General features: G+C 38.1%; 2 protein-coding genes across 2 annotated transcripts in view; both read left to right on the top strand.

Annotated features, from left to right (window-relative positions):
- Nucleotides 1–3,233, top strand: part of CDC73 (cell division cycle 73) — a 95,256-nt gene extending 92,023 nt beyond the window's left edge. Inside the window, exons 16-17 of the mRNA XM_083847302.1 lie at nt 411–552; nt 1,794–3,233. Of these exons, the coding sequence (XP_083703428.1) occupies nt 411–552; nt 1,794–1,830 (179 nt within the window). The 3' untranslated portion in view covers nt 1,831–3,233. The remainder of the gene's footprint in view (nt 1–410; nt 553–1,793) is intronic.
- A 3,737-nt stretch (nt 3,234–6,970) lies between these two features.
- On the top strand, nt 6,971–24,484 carry LOC310903669 (uncharacterized protein). The gene is made up of 3 exons (XM_083847314.1): nt 6,971–11,195; nt 14,718–14,774; nt 16,435–24,484. The coding sequence occupies exons 1-3, from the start codon at nt 11,139–11,141 to the stop codon at nt 16,627–16,629; spliced, it is 309 nt and encodes a 102-aa protein (XP_083703440.1). The 5' UTR covers nt 6,971–11,138; the 3' UTR covers nt 16,630–24,484.
- The last annotated feature ends 1,541 nt before the right edge of the window (nt 24,485–26,025 follow it).

The raw sequence follows: 26,025 nt of genomic DNA, 5'->3' as shown, positions 1-26,025 counted from the left end.
CCTTCTCAGTAGTCTCAGTAAAATGAATTGTTGTTTTGGTGGTTTTTTTTTTGTTTTGTTTTTTTGTTTTTTTTTAGGTTTTAGACAATTCAAAAATCTTCAGAAAGAATATCTTTGTTTTCCAAAGAAAACTCTCATGAGTTGGCGATGAGTTTCTGCTGTTCCCTTGGAATGTCTGCAATAGGGGCCACCCTTTCACTTAGAGCTATAGTAGTATGAGCACTGGAGAGTGGTCACCAGCCACTGTGTTGAGTTCGGTGCCCTTTATTGACTGGTTGACTTTCTTGAGAGATGGGCTTAATTTTATTCTCACACTTTATTCTGAAAAAGGGAGAGATTCTCTTTGGCTAATAATTAAATACTGTAAAGTCATCTTGTATGTGCACTAAATGTTTTTCTGTTTCCTGTAGTTAAAGCTTTTCATCTCAAATATGATGAAGTACGTCTGGATCCAAATGTACAGAAATGGGATGTAACAGTGTTAGAACTAAGCTACCATAAAAGACACTTGGACAGGCCAGTATTTCTACGCTTCTGGGAAACTTTGGACAGGTACATTTCCTGTTGAAAATCCTTTATGCTCATGCTTTTATGATGTTCAGTGGGAATAAAAAGTTATGGAAACAGGGCAATTGTATTAAACTTAGACAGCTGAACAATGTTTTGTATTGAAAATATTTGTTTAGACTTTCCCTGACCATGCAGTTAAACGTATACAGGTATATTTTCAGTATAAACAAAATAATAGTAGTCTCCAAACTATAATGTGTGTGGATGTAAAGGAAGGGCAGTTACTGATGACCGAGTAGTACAGTGATTCCCCCACCTCTCTTTAGGCAGAAGGAAAAGAGTGGAGAACAACTTACATGGTGCATTTTTCCGTTGTTCCCCTAGCCCTTCTCTTGGACTACAGTTCTGAGTTTTAAGAGCTCTACTCTTTTCTGTCTGTACCTCACTAGATGACAGTCTAGCAAAGGTGAGAAACTACTTTAAGATAAAAGAGCTATAAAGTATAATCTTACTCTGATGCCTCTGGGCCCACAGCACCAGATAGAAGAGAAAGGTCAGAGAAGATGTGGCATATAATGAGTTTTGGTGTAGTCTTTCTTTCCTCTGTATCTTTGGAGCCTTCCAAGTACTTAGTGCTGCCTTTCATGAGAAGTGAGGGATGGAGGAGCACCAGCAGCTCTGTGAAGAGCAGCGCTGCTTCTGACTTTGCTTTGCCGTGGCTCATAACCCTCTCTGAGTGAAAAGTTAATTGTAATATCTTTTTCATGTTTTAGAGAAGAAACTTGGTCATGAAGCAGCTGAAATATTGAGGGAAGAGAGAAGTCCATGCATTTAATGAGTGTTTAATCTTTTCATGTTGATTGCACAGCAAACTGCTTGAATGATTGAGTGGACTTCAAAAAGAAAAGTCCAGTGGGAATTGTGTAAATGATTCTGAACATCAAACTTTCTATGCGTTTTTATTTAAGTCTCAGCTAAACTATATATCTGAATTCCCAGTATGAGCTGGAGTTATCTTTAGCAACAGTTTTCAAATGCTAGAATCCTTTTGATGCCCCGGATGATGTGGATTTTCTTCAAAGCAAACATTTTAGCTTACTGTCTTGCAGTGGGACAAATACTGTGCATAATAAAGCTTTATGGCTTATAAGACGTTACATCTCTTTAGCAACTCGCTAGTGCTCTAAGAATTTAGTTTTAACAAAGTGTGTTATTCCTGAGAGAAAAAATTCTATAAATACCAAAAAATAGTAATTTTGTGTTCTGTTCTTTTTATTTTTAAGGTATATGGTAAAGCATAAATCTCACTTGAGATTCTGAATCCTTCAGCTGCCATTTATTTCATGGAGTATGGATTAAGAACAATGAAAGAGGCTCCAGTTCGGAGACCAGAGCTCGCACTATGTAATATGTCAAGAACTTTACGAATGAAGAAGGGTCACAGTTTAAACTTTTTATAAAATCTGGTTTGGATGCTTCATGCTATGGCAGGTTGATACCTGTTGTTATTCAGAAGCAAAGGGGTTTTGCTTAAAACTATTTTTTTAATGTTGTTAGCCTTCTAGTCTGCAATCCAAATTGTATATTTTGATAGCAGCAGTTTCTTCTCTGTTTTGTTAAATTAGGCACATTTTTAAATAATGTGTTTTGTTCCTTATTAGAAAATAGATTGATCTCCACTGCAGGTTACAAATGTGTGTGTGCCTGTGCGCATGTGCGCACGTGTGTATATATATGTGTGTGTGTGTCTATATATATATATGTATAAAAAAATTATAGACACACTAACACACACATAGATGTTACCAAGGCTTTCTAAACCACTTAGCTTCTGAGCTTAGTTTTGGTTTTCTTTGCTTATTGTTTCATTTATTGAAAATATTTTGTTGTGAATGATACTACATTTTAGTTGATAGGACTTGCAAACTGAGCAAAATGAAGATTGTTTTGGATAAATCAAAATGTCAACCTGTATATGTATATTCTGTCAGTCTTTGAAAAAGGGAAGATGAAAAATCTAGAAATTTTTTTTTGGATTTGTAATGTCCCAGTTTACTAAATCTTTAAACTTTATTACAAATACCTTCAGGTCATGGTAATTTTAAATCTCCATTCTCCAGAGTTCTCTTTATTTAAACTGAAAGTGTTCCTATGTACATTCCCATCTATCAAAATACCTTCATGTGAGTTTAAATGTTACCAGGATTAAACAATGAATAGAAAGGGAGAGAGTTTGGATTTTTTTTCCTAAAACAGCCACCACAAGGATGGAATCACTTTAACTTCTTTGCATTTGTACCTCTAATATCACCACTAATATTATTTTCTTGTGATGAAAGTAGCCCAGGCTATGCTTACTGAAGTTGTTGTTTTCTGATACGAGTGACTAATATGGTCTCCTAACAGTCCTGCATCAGAGTGGAAAATGAACTTACTCCGTTACCAAAGAACAGATTTGCTTGAGCTACAGTATAACTGATGCCAGAAGACCATGGTATTTGTATGGATTTATGGTATCTGTGTATCTATTTAATAACATTAAGTTGATGTTGCATACCAGTGGATGTAGAGAATGATTAAGTATTGTAACACCTGCATGGTTTTTTTTCTGGGATAGAAAATACATGTTTATATTCCTGTTCTTGAAATCCAAAACCATGTTTTTTAATATACTTTACATTTAAGGTTTGACAAAAGTAAAATGTTCTACCTATTCTACTTTAGTTTTGCTTTTTATTTGATGTTACCTTCATTTTTAATAAAACCAGAAGGCACATCTCCTTCAGAGGTTTTTAAGATTGTCTTAAATTTATATGAAGACTGTGAGGTCTGAAAGGGTTTTAACAATATGTTTCTATCCCTGCTGTATCAGGATTACTATCTTTAAATTTAGCCAATTATCTTAATGAAAATAAAAACAAACAAACAACAATGACACCAAGATTAGAAGTTGTCACTGGATTTTTGAACAGATTCTGCAAAGTGGCTGAGAAGAGCAAGCAAAACAGAGCTTGTTTAAAATACACTAGAAAGTTCTCCTTTTTGCATGGGCGCTTTGGTCAGTGCCAAGTGACTGTCTTTCTTAACACCTAAGCTTTATTAAAAGAGTATCTGTGTCATATGAGTGAGCTAAAAACATTCTATATTTTGGTGTAGCCTGTGCTATAGTTAGAAAAACTGGCTATCAACACCACAGTAAGTACCATAAGGAAGTTGCAAACTTAGCGTTTCTTACTGTTTAAATAGAGGGATATAACGTGTGGCTTTTTTGACTTTGAAATGTTCCAATTAGAAATGTAATTTTTTCAGACTTAGTACTTTACAGTACTAAAGAAAAAATTACAGTTTTAAATAAACTTCTACAATGAGCAGCAAATTTGCAAATCGAACTTTGAAGAGAAGTATGCTTCATGTGCACTTGTGGTATAGAGTCTATATATTGTTCTTAAAACATGCAAACTCCAATTATATTTTCTCTGCCCTATATTTCACTTGCATTTTAAAAGCTTGTGTAATCCTGGGTCCAATATTATACAGAGAAGATGGCCTGATGTAAATGTAAATTTTTGTATATATTGGGAGTAAATCCTCAGAAACTAGTGAAGTTATAGATGTGAAGCTGGCAGAAGAGCAAAATCCATGGAATCTTTGTATCAACTGTGCCACTTTCTATGGATTGAGCACACACTTTTAACATCTTCATTTTTTTGTACTCGCAGGCAATTTACAACACAAGTCGTAAAGTGTATATTGTGAAGGAGATGACACCTGATCATCTCTGATCATGTATCTCTTTGTCAGTCATAAACGTAGTGATGTTTATAAAAATGAGCCATTTTGCAATCAGATTCCTGCTGACATTATTGGAAGTTTAATTAGGTTGTCAGAGAATAGCATTCCTGCTGCCTTCAGAAGTATCTGCACATAGATTATGAAACTACTTGGACTTGAAAATTTAGCCTTATAGCAGCGTTTTGCAACACAGCTGGATTTTTAGACACTTATGTTACGCTTAATTTATCTACAAGTTAATGTAGAGTAATAAAGAAAACTGATACTAAGAACTGGAGAAGCTGCAGGATCAGACATCTGTTTTAGTGAGCTGTATTCTTATTGTTGAGCAAATTTGACACTGCTTAGAAGTGTATAAAATGTGTAAATTGTACTCAATTAAAATGCATAACTAAAACTGAGCTACTTTACTGATTGTAGTTTATTGAATGGTAGAACGATACTAGCATGCGAATCAAATTGGCTGTTTCTATTAAGTATCGTGTCATAACTCCATACTGTTTCATAAATACAAGATGAATGAGATGAAACGCGATAAAACAAGATGAAAACTGATTTGAAGTCTGCTCTTGGGCTCCTGTACTGTCAGCAGGTGATTATTTCTTTTGGTGGCAAGGTTATAGGGGCCAGTAGAGGTATCTGAAGTAATGATTTTATAGTAAGAGCTAAAATACCTATGATTTATACTCTTTGAACTTTCTGAATGTTACCCTAAACAAAAGCAACAAAGCAGGAATTTGTCATAAGGTAAAGTAGGACAACTGCTTTTTGAAATGGGCTTGCATACCTGAATAAATTGCAGATCAGCATCCTCCACTGAATAGGCTCAGCTATTTAGTTATTACCTGGGAACTTTTGTAGCAAGATAGTTTCACAAATAGGCACTAAAGTCATTGCTAGAAATAGACAACTTAGAGAACTATTCTGCAATGCTGTAAACCTTTTTATTTTTGAATGTAGAAGAAAACGTAGATAGCAGATTGTGTTAAGTTGCCCTTGATTATAAGTTCAACTATGTGGTATTTGTCAGATAAGCCTTGTTCAGAACAGAAAATTTGTTTTTGGCTCTTGTTTGATATACAGAGTATAAAATATTACCATTCTCCACAGGGACCTACAAAAATAAGTTTTATTAGTACAGCTTTCATTCTTTTGCTGGTGAAATACTCACTTAGTTGCTAATTCTTGAAAACACTATACAAAAACAAAAAACCTGGTCAAAATTAATGGCTTAGTGATTTTAAAATTTAATGTCATGAATGCATTTTAATTCAAAAGCCATAACTAATGCCAAGTACTTTATTAGAGCAATGAATTCATGAAAAATTAAAATCCATGCCTGAAGAAACTGTTGGCCAAGTAGGTTACAGTTCAGCTAATCTATGGAAAAATGTGTCACAAACTGGAATCTCTGAATGTCATATTCTGAGTTGTTCATTTGTTACTTAATTGATTTGAAGAACTGTGTCAGCTTTGCTTTTATTTCCTGAACAGATACATAATTGAATAGTGATTGTACACTTTACCTTCTTTGGTTATTTATGCATTCTTTTTACCTTAAGACTGTTAACATGATATGATAACTCTGAAGCAGATATTGAAAATGGATCGCTTTAAATATGAAAATGCTTAAATGGAGCTCATGTACTTGACAACCATGAAGATGGTTTCCTACTGGAACTATGATCCAGTGAGTGACATGGAGTCAATTGTTCAGCTGTCGTTGATGTCTGTAGATCATTCTTCTCCTGGTGTTGATGCTATCATAGAGTAAATTTGAGAATAATGATATTTAATCAAGCAAAATGCATTGATAGGGTAGCACACAGCAATAGCTGTGCTTCTGCACAGACTGATTTACTGCATTCATTTGTCTTTCAAGATTTTTTTCTATATTTCTTTTATAAGAATGCTAATGCAAAGAACAATCTCAGATGTTTGAAACTTCAATGCAGAGACTAGTTCACATGTAAAACTGAAAAATATGAGGCGGTACATAAAATCTATAAGAAAAGTAGCATGGTTCTTGGTTTTTATTTGCATCTGTAAATTCTTTTGCTATAGTATGTTTTCATTTAAACTCAGAAAAACTCATTACTTGCTTCACAAGGCTTCTGCACGTGTCACTGGAATCAGAGGTAAGTCTTTGAGTTGCTTTAAGGTTTGGTTAAAGAATTTGTAAATTATAAACTGCCTTTGTTAATGGGCCCAGAATTTACCAGTGGTTTTGAAGGTTCAAGTTGAAATAAGATATTTTCAGAAACTGGGACAGCCACCACTCAATGAAAGGAGAAGACAAACTTCTCATAAGGTTAAACCTTTAAACTAACAAAACTTGTTAGTTTAAAAAAACTAAAAACTTGTACTTAGTGACTTTTTTTGATAAATCTTAAGTTGTTGAGATGTCTTGCCACTTGACCTAGTATTTAAGATCTGCACTGTATTGGTGACATTTTTAGACGTAATAGCTTGGTATCAGCTGAAGTCCACCTTTTGAAAATTGCTAGCAAAAAATGTCTTGCAGAGTTTCAAAGACGAGATGCTTTTCTAAATGTAGGAGTCAAATTCTTCATGAAAGAAGAAGCAAAGGAAGCATGTTTCTCTCAGAACTGCTCCACTGGTTTAAATGAAAAAAATAAAAATAAAAATAAAAAATAAAAAAATAAAAATAAAAACTGGTTAACACTGCTGAAGATCCTGTGAATAACACAGCGAGGCATGTATAGCCGCTTTGAATCGGAGGTACTTTCAGCCATGAATCTACCTAACTTTGTTTAAATTCACTTGTTGCATCTTGTGTCAGTTAGGTTGCAGATTGCACCGCAAAGTGGAGGTCTTTTTGTTCTGTAATAAAACTTTTATGAAAGAGCCTCTATGTTTTATGCATGTTGGAAGTAATTAGTCTGGTTGCTGAGAAGTTGCTAAAAAGGGAATAATGAGATTAAAGATGCAAGAAAATACGTAGATAGAAAAGCTTTGTAAAGAAAGATTACTAAACTGAAAGACTTCCACAACTGATTGTACGGGCGGAATAATTCTGTGTGCAGTGGATTAATACCCTAAATTGCCTTCCCAATAGTCCAATTTAACTTCATTTAATGGAGTGGTTCTGTAGATTCACTCCATCATTTGAAAAAAACTCTCTTGAATTTGATTAATTTTAATTTTTGATCTTGATTTCTTTGGCTTTGGTCAGTACCTGGTCTGTTCATCTAGCTTCCCATTCCCCCAGGTATCAAAGCAGTTGGATGATCTTCGAAATACAAAACTTAAACACGCTTAAATATATGCAAATAAAGACAAAGTTATATTCATATTATTATTCTGCTGAGGAGAAATTTGCATCCCTCATGATGCATGCTGTAATTTTTTACATGCTAGTTTTGTAGTGCATCACAATTGAAGTACAGTGGTCGTCTTATGTTGAATCTTTTTCTGGAACAGAAGTTTGACATTTGGGCATATAACATGAGACGATCAATGTAGTAACAAAGCTGCATAAGAAATTATGGCTAAGGAGAACTCTGTATTTAATATTTTAGCTCTCGTGAATCTTATTTATACAGTTTGATGCAGACTAAAGAAAGCTGTGCTCTCTTGCCATTTCCAAAAGTAAGAAATAGCCTTTGAGAATTTCAGCAGAGCAAATCTGTGGGGAAAAAAAAAAAATATGCTAAATGCATTGAATATTTCAGGGATTTATTCTTTTCACAAATGTCACAGAGGTACCTTCAAAAGCAATCTCATCTTCTGCTCTGTCCACAAGTCAAAATGGTGCTAAATTTGCCATCACTAGACCAGTCATTCTTTGTGCATCATGTTGTGCAACGTATTTTTAAATGTTTCTTCTTTTATATTCTGGAATCAGGGTTTATACTATTAGTTCTGGGATGAATGACTTCAGATACAATATTATCAGTCACAGTAGGAAGGACCCTGGGGCAAATTTCTTCTAATTTTTAGCTCCTTAAGTGTATACTATCTCTTGCAACAGGAAATAATGACTGTTGCAGGTGGTAGTGCATCTGGGAAGAGATACGTTACAGAAAAATGGAAAAACGGGAAATTATGGTCAGTGCTTAACTGGAGGTAGGGGGCACAATAATTCAAAAGCATATTAAGTAATATGCTGCTAACCCTGTAAACTGTCATTGACCATATTGTACCCATGTCAAGTACTTTTTTATGATAGTAAAACATTAGACAAAGTTTATATTTGGAATACAGAGATGTCTGGCTTTCTTTAATGCAGCTCTTAATGTTCCATACCACACTTAGCAATGCAGCATATGGCATTGTCTGCAGACTGAAAGACTCCTTAAAAACCAGCAATAACCTTGAAGCTTTTAGTAACAAGACAGAGAAATGGAGGTTCTGCTGTGTTGTAAAATGATGGTAAGGTGAGGAGGTTCAGGAACATCAAAAGAGCCATATTTCTACAGTCGCTCCAGGCAACTATGATTCAGCTGAGCTTAACTTTTTTTTTGTTTATTTTGCTGAGTTTTTAGGCTCTGGAGGTTACAGAAAGCGATAGGCGCTTTCTCTGTTAACTGAAATGTCATAAAAAGTCTATATGGGAACTTTCAGGTTGAAATTTCCATGCTGAAAAATGGTAAAAACTTTTTCTTCACGTCATTTCCTTTATTAGAATGTGCAACTGAAACAATTTTGATGAAAGAGTTGTCTGATTTAGCTAACTATTGCATGTTTCTCCTTGGGTAAGCTAGCCAACAATGCAAAACCCTAATTTAGGTCATGGGGTAAACATAAACTGACATAGTTTGTTACTGGACTATGTAGCTAATGACAGCAGTTTGCCTACTCTTGCAAATTGATCACCATGTAAGAAAAAGAAAGTTATCTAAGTTAGAAAAATCTGAAAGTTAACACCTGCATGGAAAAACAGCTGCTTGCACAGATTTATTTTGGATTAGCAATGCATAACATGATTGATATAAATTATTTTGTAAAGTATTGATTTTGAGTTGGATTGTTTTCCATCTTTAACATTTCTAGGAATTCATTGCTTCTTCCCAATGACAGTAGTGCTTGATAACTTTTGCCTTCCTGTGAAGGTAGCAAGTCCAAACATCATGTCATATATATATGCCTAGAAGGCAAAAATTCAGTCTGCCTGCTGGAGAGTGTAAAAGATTGCTATTGACTTATGCTTCTAAATGGATGCCTTGTACACTGTAAGAGAAATGCTGTGCTATTAACTTTTACCTTCCTGTTAAACCTCTTAAGTTCAATTATATGAAATAGTGTGTGTGTCTTTCAACAGAATAATAAATCTGATTTAGTGAAGTTGGGGGATAAAAGGCAAACCCTAATGTCATTGTGTCATGGAGAGTTAAGATTTATCTGTAATTTTCCATAGATGCCTTTTTAACTGTTATGCTCACAAAATAGTGTGAAAAAAAAATTATTTATTCTAGATCAAGTATTTTAAGTGTTAAATTTGTCTAACTAAAATAGATACGGAATTTCTAAACAGTATGCAATGATAGGAAAAGATCTGTAGACACTCATATCACTATGAGTATAAATATACTCATTAAAACTGCCACACCTTGGCAATTTTAATTTGGATTACCTCTAGTCTGAGAACAGTCTGGTGAGCTTATGGAGTTCCTGTTACAGTTTAGTTTCATTCAAGAGGAATGTGGATCATGCTCTCCAAGCCTGGTCTGTGAGGAGAAAGCGCAAGCAAACTAAGCGGGTAATGCCTGGGTTTTCTGTCAGAATGTGTTCCTCATCGAAACTGTGGCACCAATGTAGAAGCTTGTTCTAGATTCTGCATAAAATGGCTGACAGGCATGAACATTCTTGTTTTGTTACTGTTTGCGTGTGTGTGTGTGTGTTGGTTCTCTGTGAAACGTAAATTAGGTTCTTACTACAGGACTTTGTAATCCTTCCGGATAAGTGAGAGGCTTGGTAGTCTTAGCCTAAAACTTGCGTACATCTGTAGCCTTCATCTTGACTCTGATCCTGCTGTGGTGGTGGTGGCACTTTGTGAGTAATGTAAGCATTGTTAATTGGCCACTTGGGGAGTTTCTCTGTTATGTAAAACATTTTTTTTTAAATGGAGGTTGTATTTAGGTTTATGCAGATTGTAAACATTACATTCTGTTTTCAGGGATACACGTCTTTTATCCACAATGTTTTTTCTAAAAAGGGTGCCGTTTGTTACATTTTTTTTTTCCTTCTATATTGTTGGTTTCTCCTTTTTTGACTCAACTCTCCATTTGACTTCAATGTTACTTATTTCATCACTGGAAGAGAAATTAACATGTTTTCTTTGAAGGCTCAGGGAGGATCTGCTCTGCCTTCTGGCATATAAAAAGTATATGTCTTCTCTACAGACACCATGTTCATAAGGATGTGTGGCGACAGGGCGAGAGGCAAGGGACAGGTTGCTTCAGGAGAAACTAAGCAAAACCAAACAAACTTGTTAGAGCGATTCAACATGAGACTGGGTTGCCCACGGAAGTGGTAGAAATGTTTCCTGACTAGAAGTGCTCAAGATTTGGTTTAACTGGGCCCTGGATAACCTCATCTAAGGCTCTGCTGGTGTTTAACAGAAGGTTGGACCAGGGGATCTCTGAAGAGCTGGAATTTTCCATGGGGCAGGTGGATGTGGGCCTGCTGGGGGAAGCGGCGCCTCGGGCCTGGCCTGGGCCCAGGGGCCTGTCCTGGCCCTCGGGGCTCCACTCCCCTCAGAGCGGGACGCTGCTGGCCTCACCCCCCCTGCTCTCCCCCATCACAGACCGCCAACTCCACTGCCCTGCAGCAATTTTAACAAAACTGAAGTTTTCCCCTCTCCCTTGACTGCCATGTCGGTGGGGTACCTGGCCAGGAGAGCAGGAGGCACCTGGGCAAAGAGGAAAGCGGTAAGTTCTGGCTGGGTTTTGTCTCCTCACGTTAATCAGTCAGTTTCTGTTTACTGGAGGATGGTGGCATTTAAATGTTGTTCTGATTAATCTTCTAGTAATGGCCAGGAAGATTTTCCGATGTAAATATTAACAATCAGGTTTATTTGCTGATAGTTTTCCTTGCCAATTACTAGCTTCAGTTAATTCACATCTTGATGTGTGAAGCACTTGTAAGAGTATTGCAGCAGTAACTAAACACTTTTATGTGGAGAAGCACTTGTAAGAGTCCAAATTTTCAGATCCAAATTGAGTAAATTACTTTATACATTACAAAATATAATGTCTTCAAATATTAACTATGATTTTTTTCCTTCCGTTATCAAGAGAACCACAGTGTATTTAATTGATTTGACGTAAATGTAAGTATTTTGAGAATAATCAGTGTTTCTAGTCCTGTCTAAATGAATGGTTCTGTAAACCTTCCTTCAAATCACAGTGGAGTATTTTTATATGTGGAGATGAAAACCATACCTAAAAATAAAAATTAAAAAACAGCTATTTATAGAATTTTTATGCATTATTTGCAGAGTTACCAGGATGACTTAGAAAGGTAACTTCCAATATAATTAGCCCTCATTTATTTTCATGATCCTTACATCTGAAGCATATCAAAAGCAACTTGCTAATGGACTAAAATTATGATTTGTTATAGAAATGCTGGAGTTGAACCAAGTATTACTGCAAATTGGTGTGCTACTTGAAATAGTTGTGGAGATAGAAGTGTCCTTCACAGAGCAATTTATTTATATTCACAGGAAAAATAATTTTTGCAACATGACCAGTAGACTGTTGGGGCACAGAACTGAAGTAAAATTAAGTTTTTAACTTAGTCTAGATTCATGCTGAATACATGAATATGCAATACTTTCGCATATATTTTGTTATATACCATATCTATATTTTATTATATTGAATAATATACTTTGGAAGAAAAAGGCATGTGGTAGGAGAATAAAGTTAGTTATGAATTAGTTTTGAATCCAGAGAACTGAGGTGAAAATAGAGATTGGAGGAGAAAACAGATAACAATCTTCTAGCTCTTTTTCTTCTTCCAATCACCCCTACAGAACCCATGTACATCAACTCGATCTGAAATAGCATTGTTTTTAAAATAGACCTACAAACTGCAGAGATCTGTTGATGTGGTAACCTGCATACACGTGTGTTGTGGACCTGTGGACCTCAGTATAGCATTGATCGTGCTGGTGGGGTGGCATAGACCACACTGTTTTGATCTGCGGCTCTTTCACCAAGCTCCTGGCTGTTCTGGCAACTCAGTGTAGTGGAAATGCGGTGGCAGTGTTTCCATAGCTGCCTGGACCATTCAACTTGCACAGGGGATAGTACAGACCGAGCAGGTCTTCTGAAATCGTTGGCTCTGTTTTGGCTATGGTGTGCTACCCTTTGCTCAGTTTCATAGCTTTTCTTTTTGGTGTCATGCTGCTCCCCGTGTTGGTGAAGTTCTGTTTACCTCCCAACCAGTTGCAAGACCTGACAAGTTTCTGTACAGTTTAGGTATTCATTGAGATGGTGAGCTGTCTGCAGTGTTCCTTCCTAGCTTCTGTTCAGAGCACGAGATGCTTCTTGTCGTGGCGGTGGGATGTGTCCAGAGATTTGCACGTATCCACCACCAGTCTTCGTCCAAATCTCTTTCTGTGGGTGCATCTGTCCTGGTATGGGAAGTGTATTCACAGCAAGCTTATGGCAGCAAACAACAGTGTGCAGGGCATTTTAGACTTTGACTTTCAGGTGAAATCCAAACAAATTGGCCTGAAATCTTTTCCTCCGTCAGAAAGCTGAGTTCTGAGATGTGCACAGTCAGGCCCATCTGCCAACCATTCTTCTTCTTGATCTCCTAACCACCGGTGAATGAGTTAGTCTACGCTTTTGCTTTAGAAGCGGGAGATTCTGGTATCCTGAGGAAACAGTGGTTTTTTGTTGTTGGATTTTTTTTCCAGGTTATTCTGAGAGAGTTATTTTTCTGATAGCAACAAGGTAATATATTTTTTGTAATCCCAAATGTGGTGGTTGGTAGTCTGCATGTTATCCTCCTAGATTAATGTAGGGTATGTGCCTTCTTCCTCTCTAGCTGAAGCAAGACAGGAGGGTGTTTTTGAGGGTGACAGATGATTAGTTTTGGACTAATTAGATTTAGAGATCTCAAATTTCTCCCTGGTATGCTGAGTGAAATGTAATAGATCTTTTTTGCCTATCATCCTGTCAATTTCAGGAGGCAGCTGTTTTTCTTACCCTGATGTTTTACAGTTTCCCAAAAGGTTAACAGTAAGCGTATGTCTGCATGCATTGTCTTGTGAGGGAACTCAATGTGAGTGTACTTGTTGGGTCTTAACAACTGGGAACTTTCTTACCTTGCCATTGCACATTTCATTTATGTAGTGTCTTTCCCCATATCTATCACCTCTAAGAGGGTATTAGAGGAGATTTAAATATTTCTGGTGAAATATCTTCATACAGATTTTTTTAAATGCTTTGGTGCTGTTCTGCTTTTCTTGATTCTTCTGGAATTTAGTTTGCCTTCTTTCCCACGCAGTACGGCTTAGATACTCACTTCTTCATGCAGGAGAGGTCATGAAGGCTTTCTCTTACAGACAGTTGTCTGAAAGAACTATTTCTGTGTTGCTAGCTGAGAAATCCAAAACAATGGGCAAGTCACAAACCTGTTCTAGGTGCCCAGGAGATTTTGCTGACCTGCAATAAGCTTGCTAAATGGAACCTTTTCTTGTCTTTGTGGCACATTCCCTCTGAACTCAGGCAAGGTCAGGAACCTCCCATTCCTAACATTGCTAAAAGGACAAAGCCAAGGTTTTTATGAGGCTTTCTGTTATAGTTGAGCCACCAAAAACTGATTCGGTGCTTGGCAGAGCAGCCTTTCAACTGTTGCTTGTATGATGGACAGTAAGATGCCTTGTCAGATAAATATGAGGGTGCAGGATCTTGCTTGCAATGATCCATAGCATAACTGGATATGCAAACTATTGCTTAGTCAAAAGAAAAATTCCAAGCAGCAGCTTATTAGAGACTGAAGTTCTTCTTGAGATGCATGGAATAATGAGTTTTAGAGATGAGTTAGGTGTAGGAATTACGCTGTGAAATTCTCTGATACGTTCTGTGGGAAGCTGAGCAGTCATCACAGTCTCTTGTAGCCTTAAAATGGAGTGATTTTTGGAGTGGTTTGCTTTACTGTACAGGGAAAAAAGATTTGCTTTACTGTACAGGAAAATACAATCTGTTCTGTCACAAGAACGTCATTTGCTATCAAAGTAGTCTGAAAAAAGCAAAAGCAGAGCATATGAAACATTTACATAATCAGGTTTATTTGGACAATGCTAGAAGGAAATTTAATAGAACAAACTCATACATGTTAAAAATAACAATTACTGAAAATGTCATGCCCCTGAAAGATGTTGAACCGGTTCCAGAGTTCGCTCATTTGATTAAGACAATCTGTTCTCTTTACAGGGAAATGCAGTGGATCAAAACGAAGATACGAATTCCTCTGTGGGAAGGTGGCATACGGTATGTACTCATTGTGAGTAAAAGGGCCATTATCCGGCCTTCCAGAACATGTTACCTGCTCAAAAGCAGTTTATCTTGGGAGGCTGATTTGGATTCTGGACATCAGCTCTTGGGTTTGAGCTGCTATCTTAATTTGAACTGATCGCTTCTTGAAATAGAAGTGTTAGAGGTGGGAAGCAGGCGTGTGCTGTTTTTCCAAGTGTGAAGCAGATGTAATCAATAACTTTGCATTCATTAACAGTTTGGTGTCTTTGTATATAATACTTAAATATTTCCTTCTTGAGCTTTTCTAAGTATTTTGTTACATATTTCTAATTGTTCAAAAGCAGCAATAAAAGATTTAATGCTCTGGAATTCTGGGGCTGTCACAATGCAGATAAATAGCCAAGCCTGTCACATTGCTGTCATTATCATGATGTAGCACAACCTAGAGGACACAATCATGCTTAGAAAACTGCCATTTATCTCTGACCAGAGCGAAGGCTTTGTAAAGTGATACAGCCCTGATGTGTGCTGTACTTCAGAGGCAACCGGAAATTACGAATAACATTTAACCTCTTACTGATGGTGAATAATATTAGCCATTAATTTTGAGCATCGAGGTTCTTTACAGGTGTATATGTTACCTTGTAATTGCTCCATTATTTTTACATCCAAATTATAAAAGGGCATGCCCACACAATCTGCTGTATTGGCGCAGCAGCATTGTATGTGAAAGAAGATTTCTATAATAAGAACAGGTTAGACGAGTGCAGTGTTTTTTTTTTTCTCTATAAAAATCCCTTCCTTCCTAAATACTCTGTTTGTAGTAGAGACTTAGAAAAGGCTGCAAGTCAAATTCTTCAAAACGTTTGGTAAGTGCAGCTGCTAAAAGCTCTCAGCTCCAACAGTTCTTCTTTTGTTAGGCCCTGGTTATTCAGTACATCTGTGTTATACATGATCACAGCACGAGTCAAAGGAGGCAGGACAGACAGATATGTGACAGATGCATAACATCTGGAAGGTGTATTTCAAGGTGGAGGAATGACACGGGAGTTCTTCAATAATAGCTAATTGCAAGAATAAAATACTTTTGCACTGACTTTTCTGGGGGAGATGTTTTTTGTCGTTCTGTAACCAGGAAGCTGTTTTCTAGCTGGGTCTCCCCCCCTCCCCAGGATGGCGTCTATCTTATTACTCAGACCAGGGGAGGTTTGCATTTAAATGGAGATGAGAGCTTCACTGGCAGCTAAAACCAAAGATGGGTTGCAGCTGATTCATGAGGTAAATGAGCCTTTGTGCTGTAAAGTAGTTCATGCTTTTAGAGTAATAGGATCTAGCAGTCATCGGTTGAGATAGCAGCAGTTGGTGCTATTGTACTTCATTCAGGAGATCGAAAGCAGTTTTTCTATCAGAAGTAAAAAGCAGCTTTCAGAACCAAATCTTTAACATATGCATATGGCAATATTGGTAGTACTTTGTGCAGTGCAGACAGCTTCAGATTCACCTCTTCCTCAAATAGAACCAGCACTTCATGGTAGCAACATATGTTTTAAAATATCATTTTTGCCAGAGACTAGCGATTTGATGTGACTCAGTTTTCTGAAAAAGTGTAAGACTGTATCATGTGTTAACACTAGCATGCAAAATCAACTTTCTAAATATTTTGCTATCCTGACAGTTGGAAACAGCTCAAATGAAATCTCAGGTTAATTTCAAGATGAAGAAAGGGAGTGGAGAGGGGGCTGTGCCTTGCTGTAGCTGCACAGGTTTATCCTTGTTTGGGATAACTTCGGTTTCCGGATCCCTGTGGCCGTCAATCCAGGACTGCAGTGCTCTCTCTCCCTCTGGCATCGCTTTCTCAGGGGAAGGCTAAAGGAAGGGGCATGCGGGCGGCAGATAACACCTTTTGAAATGACAGCTTGGTATCTCGTGTACTTTCCTCTGCAGAGCATTGTGGAACTAGAGGCTGACACATATTTGCTGTTCCTTCAGTCTGAGCATATTTAAAAAGCAAAACAAAACCAAAAAATGTTGAGGTTTGGTCTGTCCCAGTTACGGTTCAGCTTCAGAAGCCTTTGTAGAACTTGCAAATTCTAGATCTTCTACCATGACTTGTGAGCTATAAGGACAGTTTCCCTCATTCCTGGCCTCATCAGTCTTTAAATGTTGAGTCTTGACCTTTATCTGACCACTGTCTTTTCTTGGTGTATACATAGATTGCTTTGCATTAGTACGTGGTCTTTCTGATGAAAGAATTCGTGTTGAGATGCTGGTTGGGCTTCTGAGAGATTCAGTTCACAGGCAGGATGATACAAGAATTCTCTTTAGCAGAATGAATGGTTGTATTGGGCGTCTTTAAATTGGTTATTTCTCCCTGCACCCCCAAAAGAATGAGAGCAAATGATTTTCAAATTAATTAGCTTCTATTTCACATAGGTATGATAGCAAATAAAAATCACTCTTTGAGCAGTTCTTGTATCTGTGTTTTTCAATGTCTGGAAAAAATAGGTCGGCATTAATTTTTGGTGTAAATGCACATTTACATAACAAAAATGGTGTAAAAGCACAAGAAAAACATTTTGTATTAAGGAAAGAGGACAGAGGAGAAATCTGGAGGAAAAAAAGGGGAAGCAGGGAAAAACATAGAAATAATTTCACAGGTGCCTTGAAACTTAGTCATATTTTAATGTAAGGAATGCTTCATTTCATATTGCTTATTAGATTGGTCAACAAATAATTCTTAAGAATATTAATTGTAAGATGAACTGGTTAGCTTCACATTTAAGACTAAATGGATCATAACTAGGTGTTTCCAGAAAAGGATAGGAAATACTTTAAGGACATCGGCTTGCAGATGCAGGGCTTCTGGAAATAACGTGTCAGAAAAAACAATAGAAATTACAGACCAGGATACCAGTTTTGTAGCCCAACAAGAAGATACAGTTGTGTTCTGCCTGCCCCAAAGGGGTAGTTCGAAGCAGCGCAAGGATGGGATGAAGCCAGCTCAACAAACTCTGCTGATCCAAATATAAATTGAAGTTAGGATGCGGTGGAATTTTTAAATCTTGCCTTTAGTGAATACGCTATTCAGCTTGTTGCAATGACAGGCACATGGGAGCAGAGGGTCTAGCATTACCAGTCTCAATTTGTCTCTCTCCTCAGCCTTGCCTGCCGTACTTTGCACTGGGACATGTTTAGCCAGCAGCCATTGAGCACCAAGGCATGGCAGCATTAAGGACAGCTGGGTCAGGTGATAGTTGGGTTTATGTTGCTTTATCGTAAACTAACATCAGTTTATATTCTGTATAATGTGGTGCTCTTCAGTACACCTCTATTGGATACACTTGTATTTAACTTATTTCTGTGGAAGTTATCAATTCTTTCTTGCTTGTCAAAGAAGTACGACTATCTGAACGCTGGAAAATGTGAACAGTTGATTTCCATGAGCTGAGGTTCATAGGTGGTCTCTGGAGAGCGAGTTTAAAAAAAAAAAAGGCTATTTTCTCACCCAGCTTTTATTTAGCAGTCAGAAAACAAAGTCTGCTTCCATTGCAGCTGTGGCTTTTTCCCCACCCTTTTCATATTGAGTGAAAATTGAGCACACACTTAAATGTTTTGTCCTGGGATCATAAAAAATATGTCAAACTTTTGATCTGCATAGAAATTAACATATGCAAACAACAGGAGAAATAAAGGGCATAACTAGCTTGAAAATAAATTTCACCTTGAGATTTAGGAAGAGAAAATGCATGTTTTTAATAGCTTTATACCCCTTTAAGGCATAATAAAAGTTGACATTATTCAGACAAGAGTGAACAGACAAATATTCTCTAAAACCAAAGGACAATGAAAGAAACGATACATAAAAAATGCTGAGAGAAAAAGACAAAACTTACCTTGATAAAATGAGGCATGGGGACTAAGCTCACTGGAGTTGGAGAGATTTGTCTGTTCATTTGTAGGGGCTGCGTATAAAACCTTTACAGTGTACGTGCGAGGTGCTGCTCTGCCATCTCTTTGAATGAGTTGCAATTTCTGTGTTCTAGCACCAAAGGGCCAAAAACTCCAACCCACAAGATTTGATATATGCAGTAAGTTTATTGGGGAAGCTTCTTTATTTGCCTTCTCCTTCAAGGTTTTTAAATGGAATATTTTTTCAGCATAAGCAGAAAGGCACTTTGAAGCTTGAATCCTTGAAGCAGAAAACATCAATTTTATTAAAAAAAAACAACAAACAAAAACAAACAATAGTGGCAGAAAAACAATATAACAAAATTCATAGGTTTTGACTTAAATATTAGTCTAAAATTGCATCTTAAGCCAACTAAGTATTCAGAATTCTTGTAAAGAATGCCTTTCTGCTGGAAAGACTGCACACTTGGAGTTGTGACATTCTAAAGGAATGGTTTCGTTTTCTTTGAGTTTCCAGCAGAAGTCAGGTAGGGAATTTGGGTGACTTTGAGAAATCTCCTCCTTGGAGGCTTCAATAGAAGCCTTTGATTTGGAAGAAATGCAGTGTAGGGAAAGTACCAGAAACAGAGAGCTTTCAGAGTTCTTCCTGTCCTTAACTTTGACTTTTTCTTTAAGAATGATATTTCCACACCTACTCCCACAAACAAAACTGGAAAACTAAGGGTTGAACCATATCTCTGAAAACAAAATTGGTCTTTATCAATTCCCGAAGTGTAAAATTGTTTAAGTTACGCTAATGGAAACCATTTCTGTGGTATTTCTTCCTAACTTTCCTTATTTGCCATACACACTCCTCATTCCAAGAGCTAGAAAGTCCCTAAAGCAAATTTCCTATGAGCCACTTTTTTTAGGGGGGTAATGGTGGGGAGTGTGGGGCAGGGGGACTGTGATGCTTTTACTGTACTGCTAAAAAATTGCAGAGAAATCTCTGGGTCAAAATGTTAAACAACATTACAAACAGCACTGGGAGGGGCTGGGGGGCACTGGAAGGAGCATGAGAAACTGAAACTCTTCAAAGGGATTTCAGCAGGAAATGCAGCAGCAGGACACAAGCTTCTCAATGGTCAAGGGCACAGCCAGAGTCCCAGAGAAAAACAAATTCATGGGATCTCTGCCTGCTTTTTCCCCATGCCTGTTCATCGTGCTGTGGCTTCGGGTTCCTAGACAGTCAGTTCTAATGATTTTGATGTGGGCATCCATATTTCAGTAAGTTTCCAGTTTCAAGAGCATGTTCATGAGTGTTTTAAGCTGTTATAACTGTGAAGATAGTCTTGCATATATGACCCAAGCATAATGTATAGAATAACAAACTACAGAGGTAGTAAAAATTAAACAAGCTTTCTCAGTTCCAGTTTTTGGATGACCTTTGGTATTTTCACTCCTGTTTGAACTATTTGGAGGTGGCACATACTTTATCTTATTGCTTCATGTTAAGCATATGCTGTAGAATACTAGCACATTTACATATGATTTCTGTATCAAATGTAGATTTGGAGTTTAATCTTCATTCAAGGACAATAACTGTTACACAAACTGATGAGAGATTGCTTCAGATAGTATTTAACTGGGTTTCTGGAAATGTAAATTTATCCTAAAAGATTTATAAGGAGAAAGGAAAGGTGGATATTAGTGAAGGAAAAAAAAAAAAGGCAACCAAACCAGATATACAGATACTCCCTAGAGTTAGTCTGGTACACAGATTAGAAATAACAGCCCATAAGTAACTGAAATCTTACCTAACTTCCTAATATTAAACTTTGAAGAAATAGGAAATTGAAGATAGCAAATTTATTAAATAAAGGTTCTGTTCTCATTAAATGAAACTGGAGCTCGTAACAAAGCCTGTTTAAAACAACCTTGGAAGAGTAAGCATAACACTAGAGAACTGAGCAGATACTAGAAAGTATGACACCACGTGCATCAAATTAGCTGTGTATAATTTGAACTGTGTGTATTCAATTAGTAGTAATAATTACTTGATTGTGTTGTTGAATTAGGTTGTCAGTAAGCTTCTGGCTTTGTTTTATGGTGTATTTGTTTTGTCCATAACAAGATTTTGAGGGTAGCAAACTCATGGGAATTCAAGTAACCTACTTTTTAACTTGCTTGTAACAAATAGGTAAAAAGTGAGGAAAACAGAAAAGAAACATGAGAGCCAATCTTGAGTCGACTTTTTAAATAGTGACCACCGTGTACTTTACACGGTATTAATTTTTGTTTAGTCATATGTTTTTTCCTTATTAAAGAAACATAAAATATTGCTAAATAAGTAATTGCAAGAACCTGCTACCTTTTAATAATATTGAAGTTACGCATGCCATAAAATTAATGCTTGATTGGGGCACTGTGGAGTAGCTAAGCTGAGATAAATAGAGCTTTGGAGTGGACAGTGTTAAATATTGTCTTGAAAACTTGAACACCTCTGAACTCAGGCAAAGGTTTTCCCTGTTGGGTTAGATAATTGCCCATTTCAATATATTCCTGCATCAAACAAGTGGATTGGATTATATGGAAGCTGCCAATAAAGGAGCCTGTAGCCTTTCAGTATCTTTCTAGGGCTCTGTCTAGACATCCTCTGTTCTGTGACAATGGATCGTGTTATCTGACTCTTTCTTTCTCTCCCACTTTCCCAGTCTATTACTACTTTTCATATCAGTTTTGCTCCCCATTTGCCCTTCTTTCTTTCTTATTGCCTTTAGTATCAATGTCCTCTTTTTCTTCACTTCTCTTTGTTTAGCTTATCCCTAGCTTACCAACCCATTCTTCCTTCCAAAGAAATAATGATAAATCCTCGATCACTCTGCTTTGTGTTTATATCCCTTTCTCCATACCCTATCAGTCCTGTCTGTTCAGGCTGCATACTCTTTGCAATAATGTACTCATCCTTTACAGTGCTTACAATAACAAGTCTTCACTCTTGGCTGTCCCTTAAACGTTAGTTTTATGATTACACATAAAATAGAGACAATTGCTTAGGTATATATGTAAATGCTACGTGCTCAGTGGTCACTTTTGCCTGGAAAGAATTCCTTTGAGTAAATGAATATCCTTTAGTATTTGAATGGACATAGAGAATTGGTTGCTAATATTCTGTGCCTTGAGAATGAATACTGTGATTTTTGGAGAAGTGATTTTAGATGCCTAAGTTGGAATAGGAGCTATGATTATTTTCCAGAGGACACTGAACATCTCACCTCTGGCACTTTTTGGAGATCTTATGTGCCCAAACCCAAATGCTATCGAATTACATCTCTCTATATCTCTCTAATTACATCTCTTTACAAAGTACTGGCTTACAAATTTTGAGTCCCATTCATTTCTTATTAGCTTAAATACAAACTGTGACAACATGGCATGATTTATTTGCCCATTTTTTCCCAATTCCTTCTTTAGGAAATCAAATTTATTTCCTTGCTCCTTTGATTTAACCACTACCATTTTTTTTCTGTTGGTGTTGAGTTGTTTCTCTAGTTACAGAGCTGTATCTACTTAAAAATAGTTGAAAGAATAGGCATTGCGCCCTGTTTATTACAAAAATGTGTCTGCCAGGAGTTAATGGTGACCAGGGTGGTCCCTTCTGCTTCCAGGTTGCATTTGACCTCAAGATACAATTTCAAAGAAAGGACCCAGTGATGCTGTCTGCTCAGAACAGTAGTGCTAAAAGGCTCTTACAAAACTGTTCATTTTCTGGCAAAACTCTGGTGCTGTTGCTAGAGCTCCATTGCATATCTTTGCTTACGCTAAGAGCAATTCCTAATGCATCTTTTCTCTGGCAGGTGTTTCTGCAGTGTAAATGGATCACATTGTGTTCTAGTGTTGCAGGAAATTGGAAAGCTGAGAAACAGAACTGACTGAACTGATGTGTGATCTGAGGGGATTAGAGCAGTAGGTGATACAGGCAACAGGGTTTTAATTTGACAACTCCCTCTGGAATTGGCTCAGCCCTGTACAAGTGCATTAGCCATGTGCAAATATCCCAAAACAGTCAAAGCATGGTTATTTTTATCAATATTAAGGAGTCTTTGACAATTCTGATTTAAAAAAGATTTTTATTTACTCTTTTCTATGTAATTTATTTCATTGAGGAAATCTTGTCATGATCCTGAAAAGCAGAATCCTGTGTGCCTTTCTGTTGTCTCAGGGAAAGATAAAGTGATTAATGGTAACAATGAAATGAATCCCAAGTGCATGAGTTAAACTAATGGGAGCTCAGCTGTTACACCACTAGTAAATGGAAAGGGAAACTTTTCATCTCCCTGCTGCTGAAGAGCCCAGCTTCATCATCCCCTTTTCTCTGCTTGTTTTCTTTGCTAAATTCTCATTACAACAAGTAGGGGCTGACATCTGCCAGAGAGAGTTCTTATGAATGACTGTTTTCCTGTTAACAGAGGCAAAAACCTGATGGAGGAAAAAGGGAGACTATATAAAGACACTGTTTTTCTTTGGCTTGAAAGAAAAAAACAGACACAAATGAAAAGGCTTCTTTATCCTTTGGTGGAGGAAAAATATGTGTACAAGTTCTTTTCCAAGGGGAAGTTGGATCTTCTTAGATCTCATGAATCTTTATGGATGAAGAGAGAATGGAAGGATAATGGTGGGGATAAACAATTGGAGAGACAGGTTTAGAAGAAAGGAAAACTAAGGGCACAGAGAGGTGTGAGAAGGGGTCACAGCAGAAACGAGTGGAGGGAGAGTGTGTGCTAAGGTGGGGAATGGTCAGACCTCACAGCTGGCTAAGGGCGGGTTACAGGAGAAGCATCCAAACTTCACAGGTAATTGCAAGGGAAGTGGAATCTTGGAAGGGCAGCAGCAGCCATGTCAGTAATACCATATAAGATGGAGATGACTACAGCAATGGGATCAGAAATAACAAATTTGTCGATTTGGAGTGAGCGTAGTGGAATTAACAAGTGATTCTGGGGGAGTTGGGTGAGAGGCAGAAAACTTTGGAGATAACTGGAGGGCACTAGGAGGAACCTTTTGGGGAGTATTGTTTGGCAATAACAATAAAATTTAGGTAACCCCATCAGAAAGCATAGATGACTTATGTAATAGGATCAGAAATACCAAATGTGGGTACGGATGTGGCAAAACTAGGACCAAAAGGAAGAAGCATGTAGGAGCGGGCAGTTCCTCTAGGAGGAGGTAAGGGGATCAAGGGGGAAAGAACGAGCGTGGAAAAGGGCTGGCTGAGTGTAAGCAGGCTGCTGGTCAGTCCTTGTGCCTAGCTGGACATGGCACTTGTCTCCACAGCTCATCCCCTCTTAGCGAGCTGTGCATGTACTCACGGGCATGCTGCTGAGGTTCAAGCTTGACCAGTGGGCCAGAAGAATGAGGTCTTGGCGGCAGCAATGAGAGAAGGGGTTAGGAGTTGTGGGGCCAACAGGTCTGGGGGTCTGCAACCAGTGGGGTGGAGCTCTGCAAAACTTCTAAAGCAAAACTTTTGGGTGCCTGACTGGCTAAAGCCTTTCCTCTGTGAACTAGGTGATGCTGGGAAAGAAGACTAATGCTTTCTAATGGTGTTTGGGGTACTGGGTGAATGTGAACCATAAGCACGTAGGTACTTTATATCTAATGAGATGACCATTCATAGTTTTGTAGTTGTTTGTTACAAAAGTAAAGTATGTTGTGACCAGAAACACTTGATATCATCTCTTTACATTAATTTCTATGTTAGTAGTACCTCTGATGGAGGCATGGCTTGTTGACTTTGTTAGGATAACTCCACCCATCCTAAAAGACATGGTACAATAATTGTAGCTGTCCTGGTTCCAGTTAGGACAGAGTTAAGTAGCTCATAGTAGCTGGTAGGGTGCTATGTTTTGGATTAGGATGAGAAGAGCGCTGATAACATGCTGATGTTTTAATTGTTGCAGAGCAGTGCTTACACCAGGCCAAGGACTTTTCGGCTTCTCGCTCTGTCCTGCCAGCGAGCAGGCTGGGGGTGCAGCAGGAGCTGGGAGGGGACAGACCCAGGACAGCTGACCCAAACTGGCCAAAGGGGTATTCCATACCATCTGGGGTCATGCTAAACAATATATAGGGGTGGCTGGCCGGGGTGGGGGGGCCGGCTGCTCGGGGATAGGCTGGGCATCGGTCAGCGGGTGGTGAGCAATTGCATTGTGCATCACTTGTTTTCTTACACATTATTATTGTTAATACTATTACCATTATCACTATTATTATTATTATTGTTATTATTATTTTCCTGTCTTAATAAACTGTCTTTATCTCAACTCACAGGCTTCATTTTCCCGTTTCTCTCCCCCATCCCAGAGAGGGAGGGGGGAGGGTGAGCGAACGGCTGTGTGGTGTTTAGCTGCCAGCCGGGTTAAACCACAACAGTCTTTTTGGCGCCCAACGTGGGGCCCGAAGGGTTGAGATATCAACAAATCTGACCAGAGTGTGTTAAACTAAAATTGGTATAAGTATTGGACCTGCTTAATAGTTGCTAGTCACGATGTTGATTGCCTTAATCTCCAGTCTGCTGTACCTGTATTCCAAATTGAGTTTTATGGTGCGTTACTTTCTGTATGTGCTCCCTGTTGCACTGTTTATCCTTTCCGGGCCCTGGTTTAAGATTGTTATGGTACTGTGCGGTGTAGCAATGGCTTATGAAATGATGAAATATCTGGTCATGACTTTAACCTGGTATTTGTACTCAGCACTGACATCGACTCTATACTTTGGAACCCATATCTCGGAAGCTATTAGCAATTACACCTATTGCCTGTTTTCGTTAGGGAGCCAATCTGTGAAGGGGACAGGGGAAGACATGTTTCCCTACCTGTTCACTCTCCCTTTCTCCTTCACCACCACCCTCTTATCCCCCGAGTTAGTTACGGTGGTTCTCCGAGATGTTGAATATCCTTGGGATACTCAGACCAGCCTGCTCTTGTTGTTATGTCTCCTGAATGCGCTTCAGATTTTGTGGAGGGTTAAACAACTACTTAGGAATCTCATCCGGAGATCTGTCTTGAGGCGGGATAGTTGCGAGTGGCAGGGAGTGTGGGAGGATATGGGCAGGTTTCTAGAGCAGTGGTCACCTCCAGTGTTTTGGACATTCACCCCTGAACAACTGCAAAATCCTAAAAAGCTGGCAGAATGCTTGAAAAAAAGGTGTCATGACTCTGGCAGTTCCAAAGTGACACAAATCACTGTAGCGTGCTGGGGTCTGGCTTGTGCCTATCGAGCTGCAATTGATGCTATTAGCAACCTAGCTCCAGCTCCAGCTCCTGCAGCCGCTCCAGTTCCAGCTCCTGCAGCTACTCCAGCTCCAGCTCCTGCAGCCGTTCCA

The sequence above is a fragment of the Anser anser genome (genome assembly GCF_964211835.1).
Source record: "Anser anser genome assembly, chromosome: 8".
NCBI classification, from domain to species: Eukaryota; Metazoa; Chordata; class Aves; order Anseriformes; family Anatidae; genus Anser; species Anser anser.
Note: the sequence above shows the minus strand (reverse complement) of the source record. Positions and strands in the feature narration are given on the sequence as shown.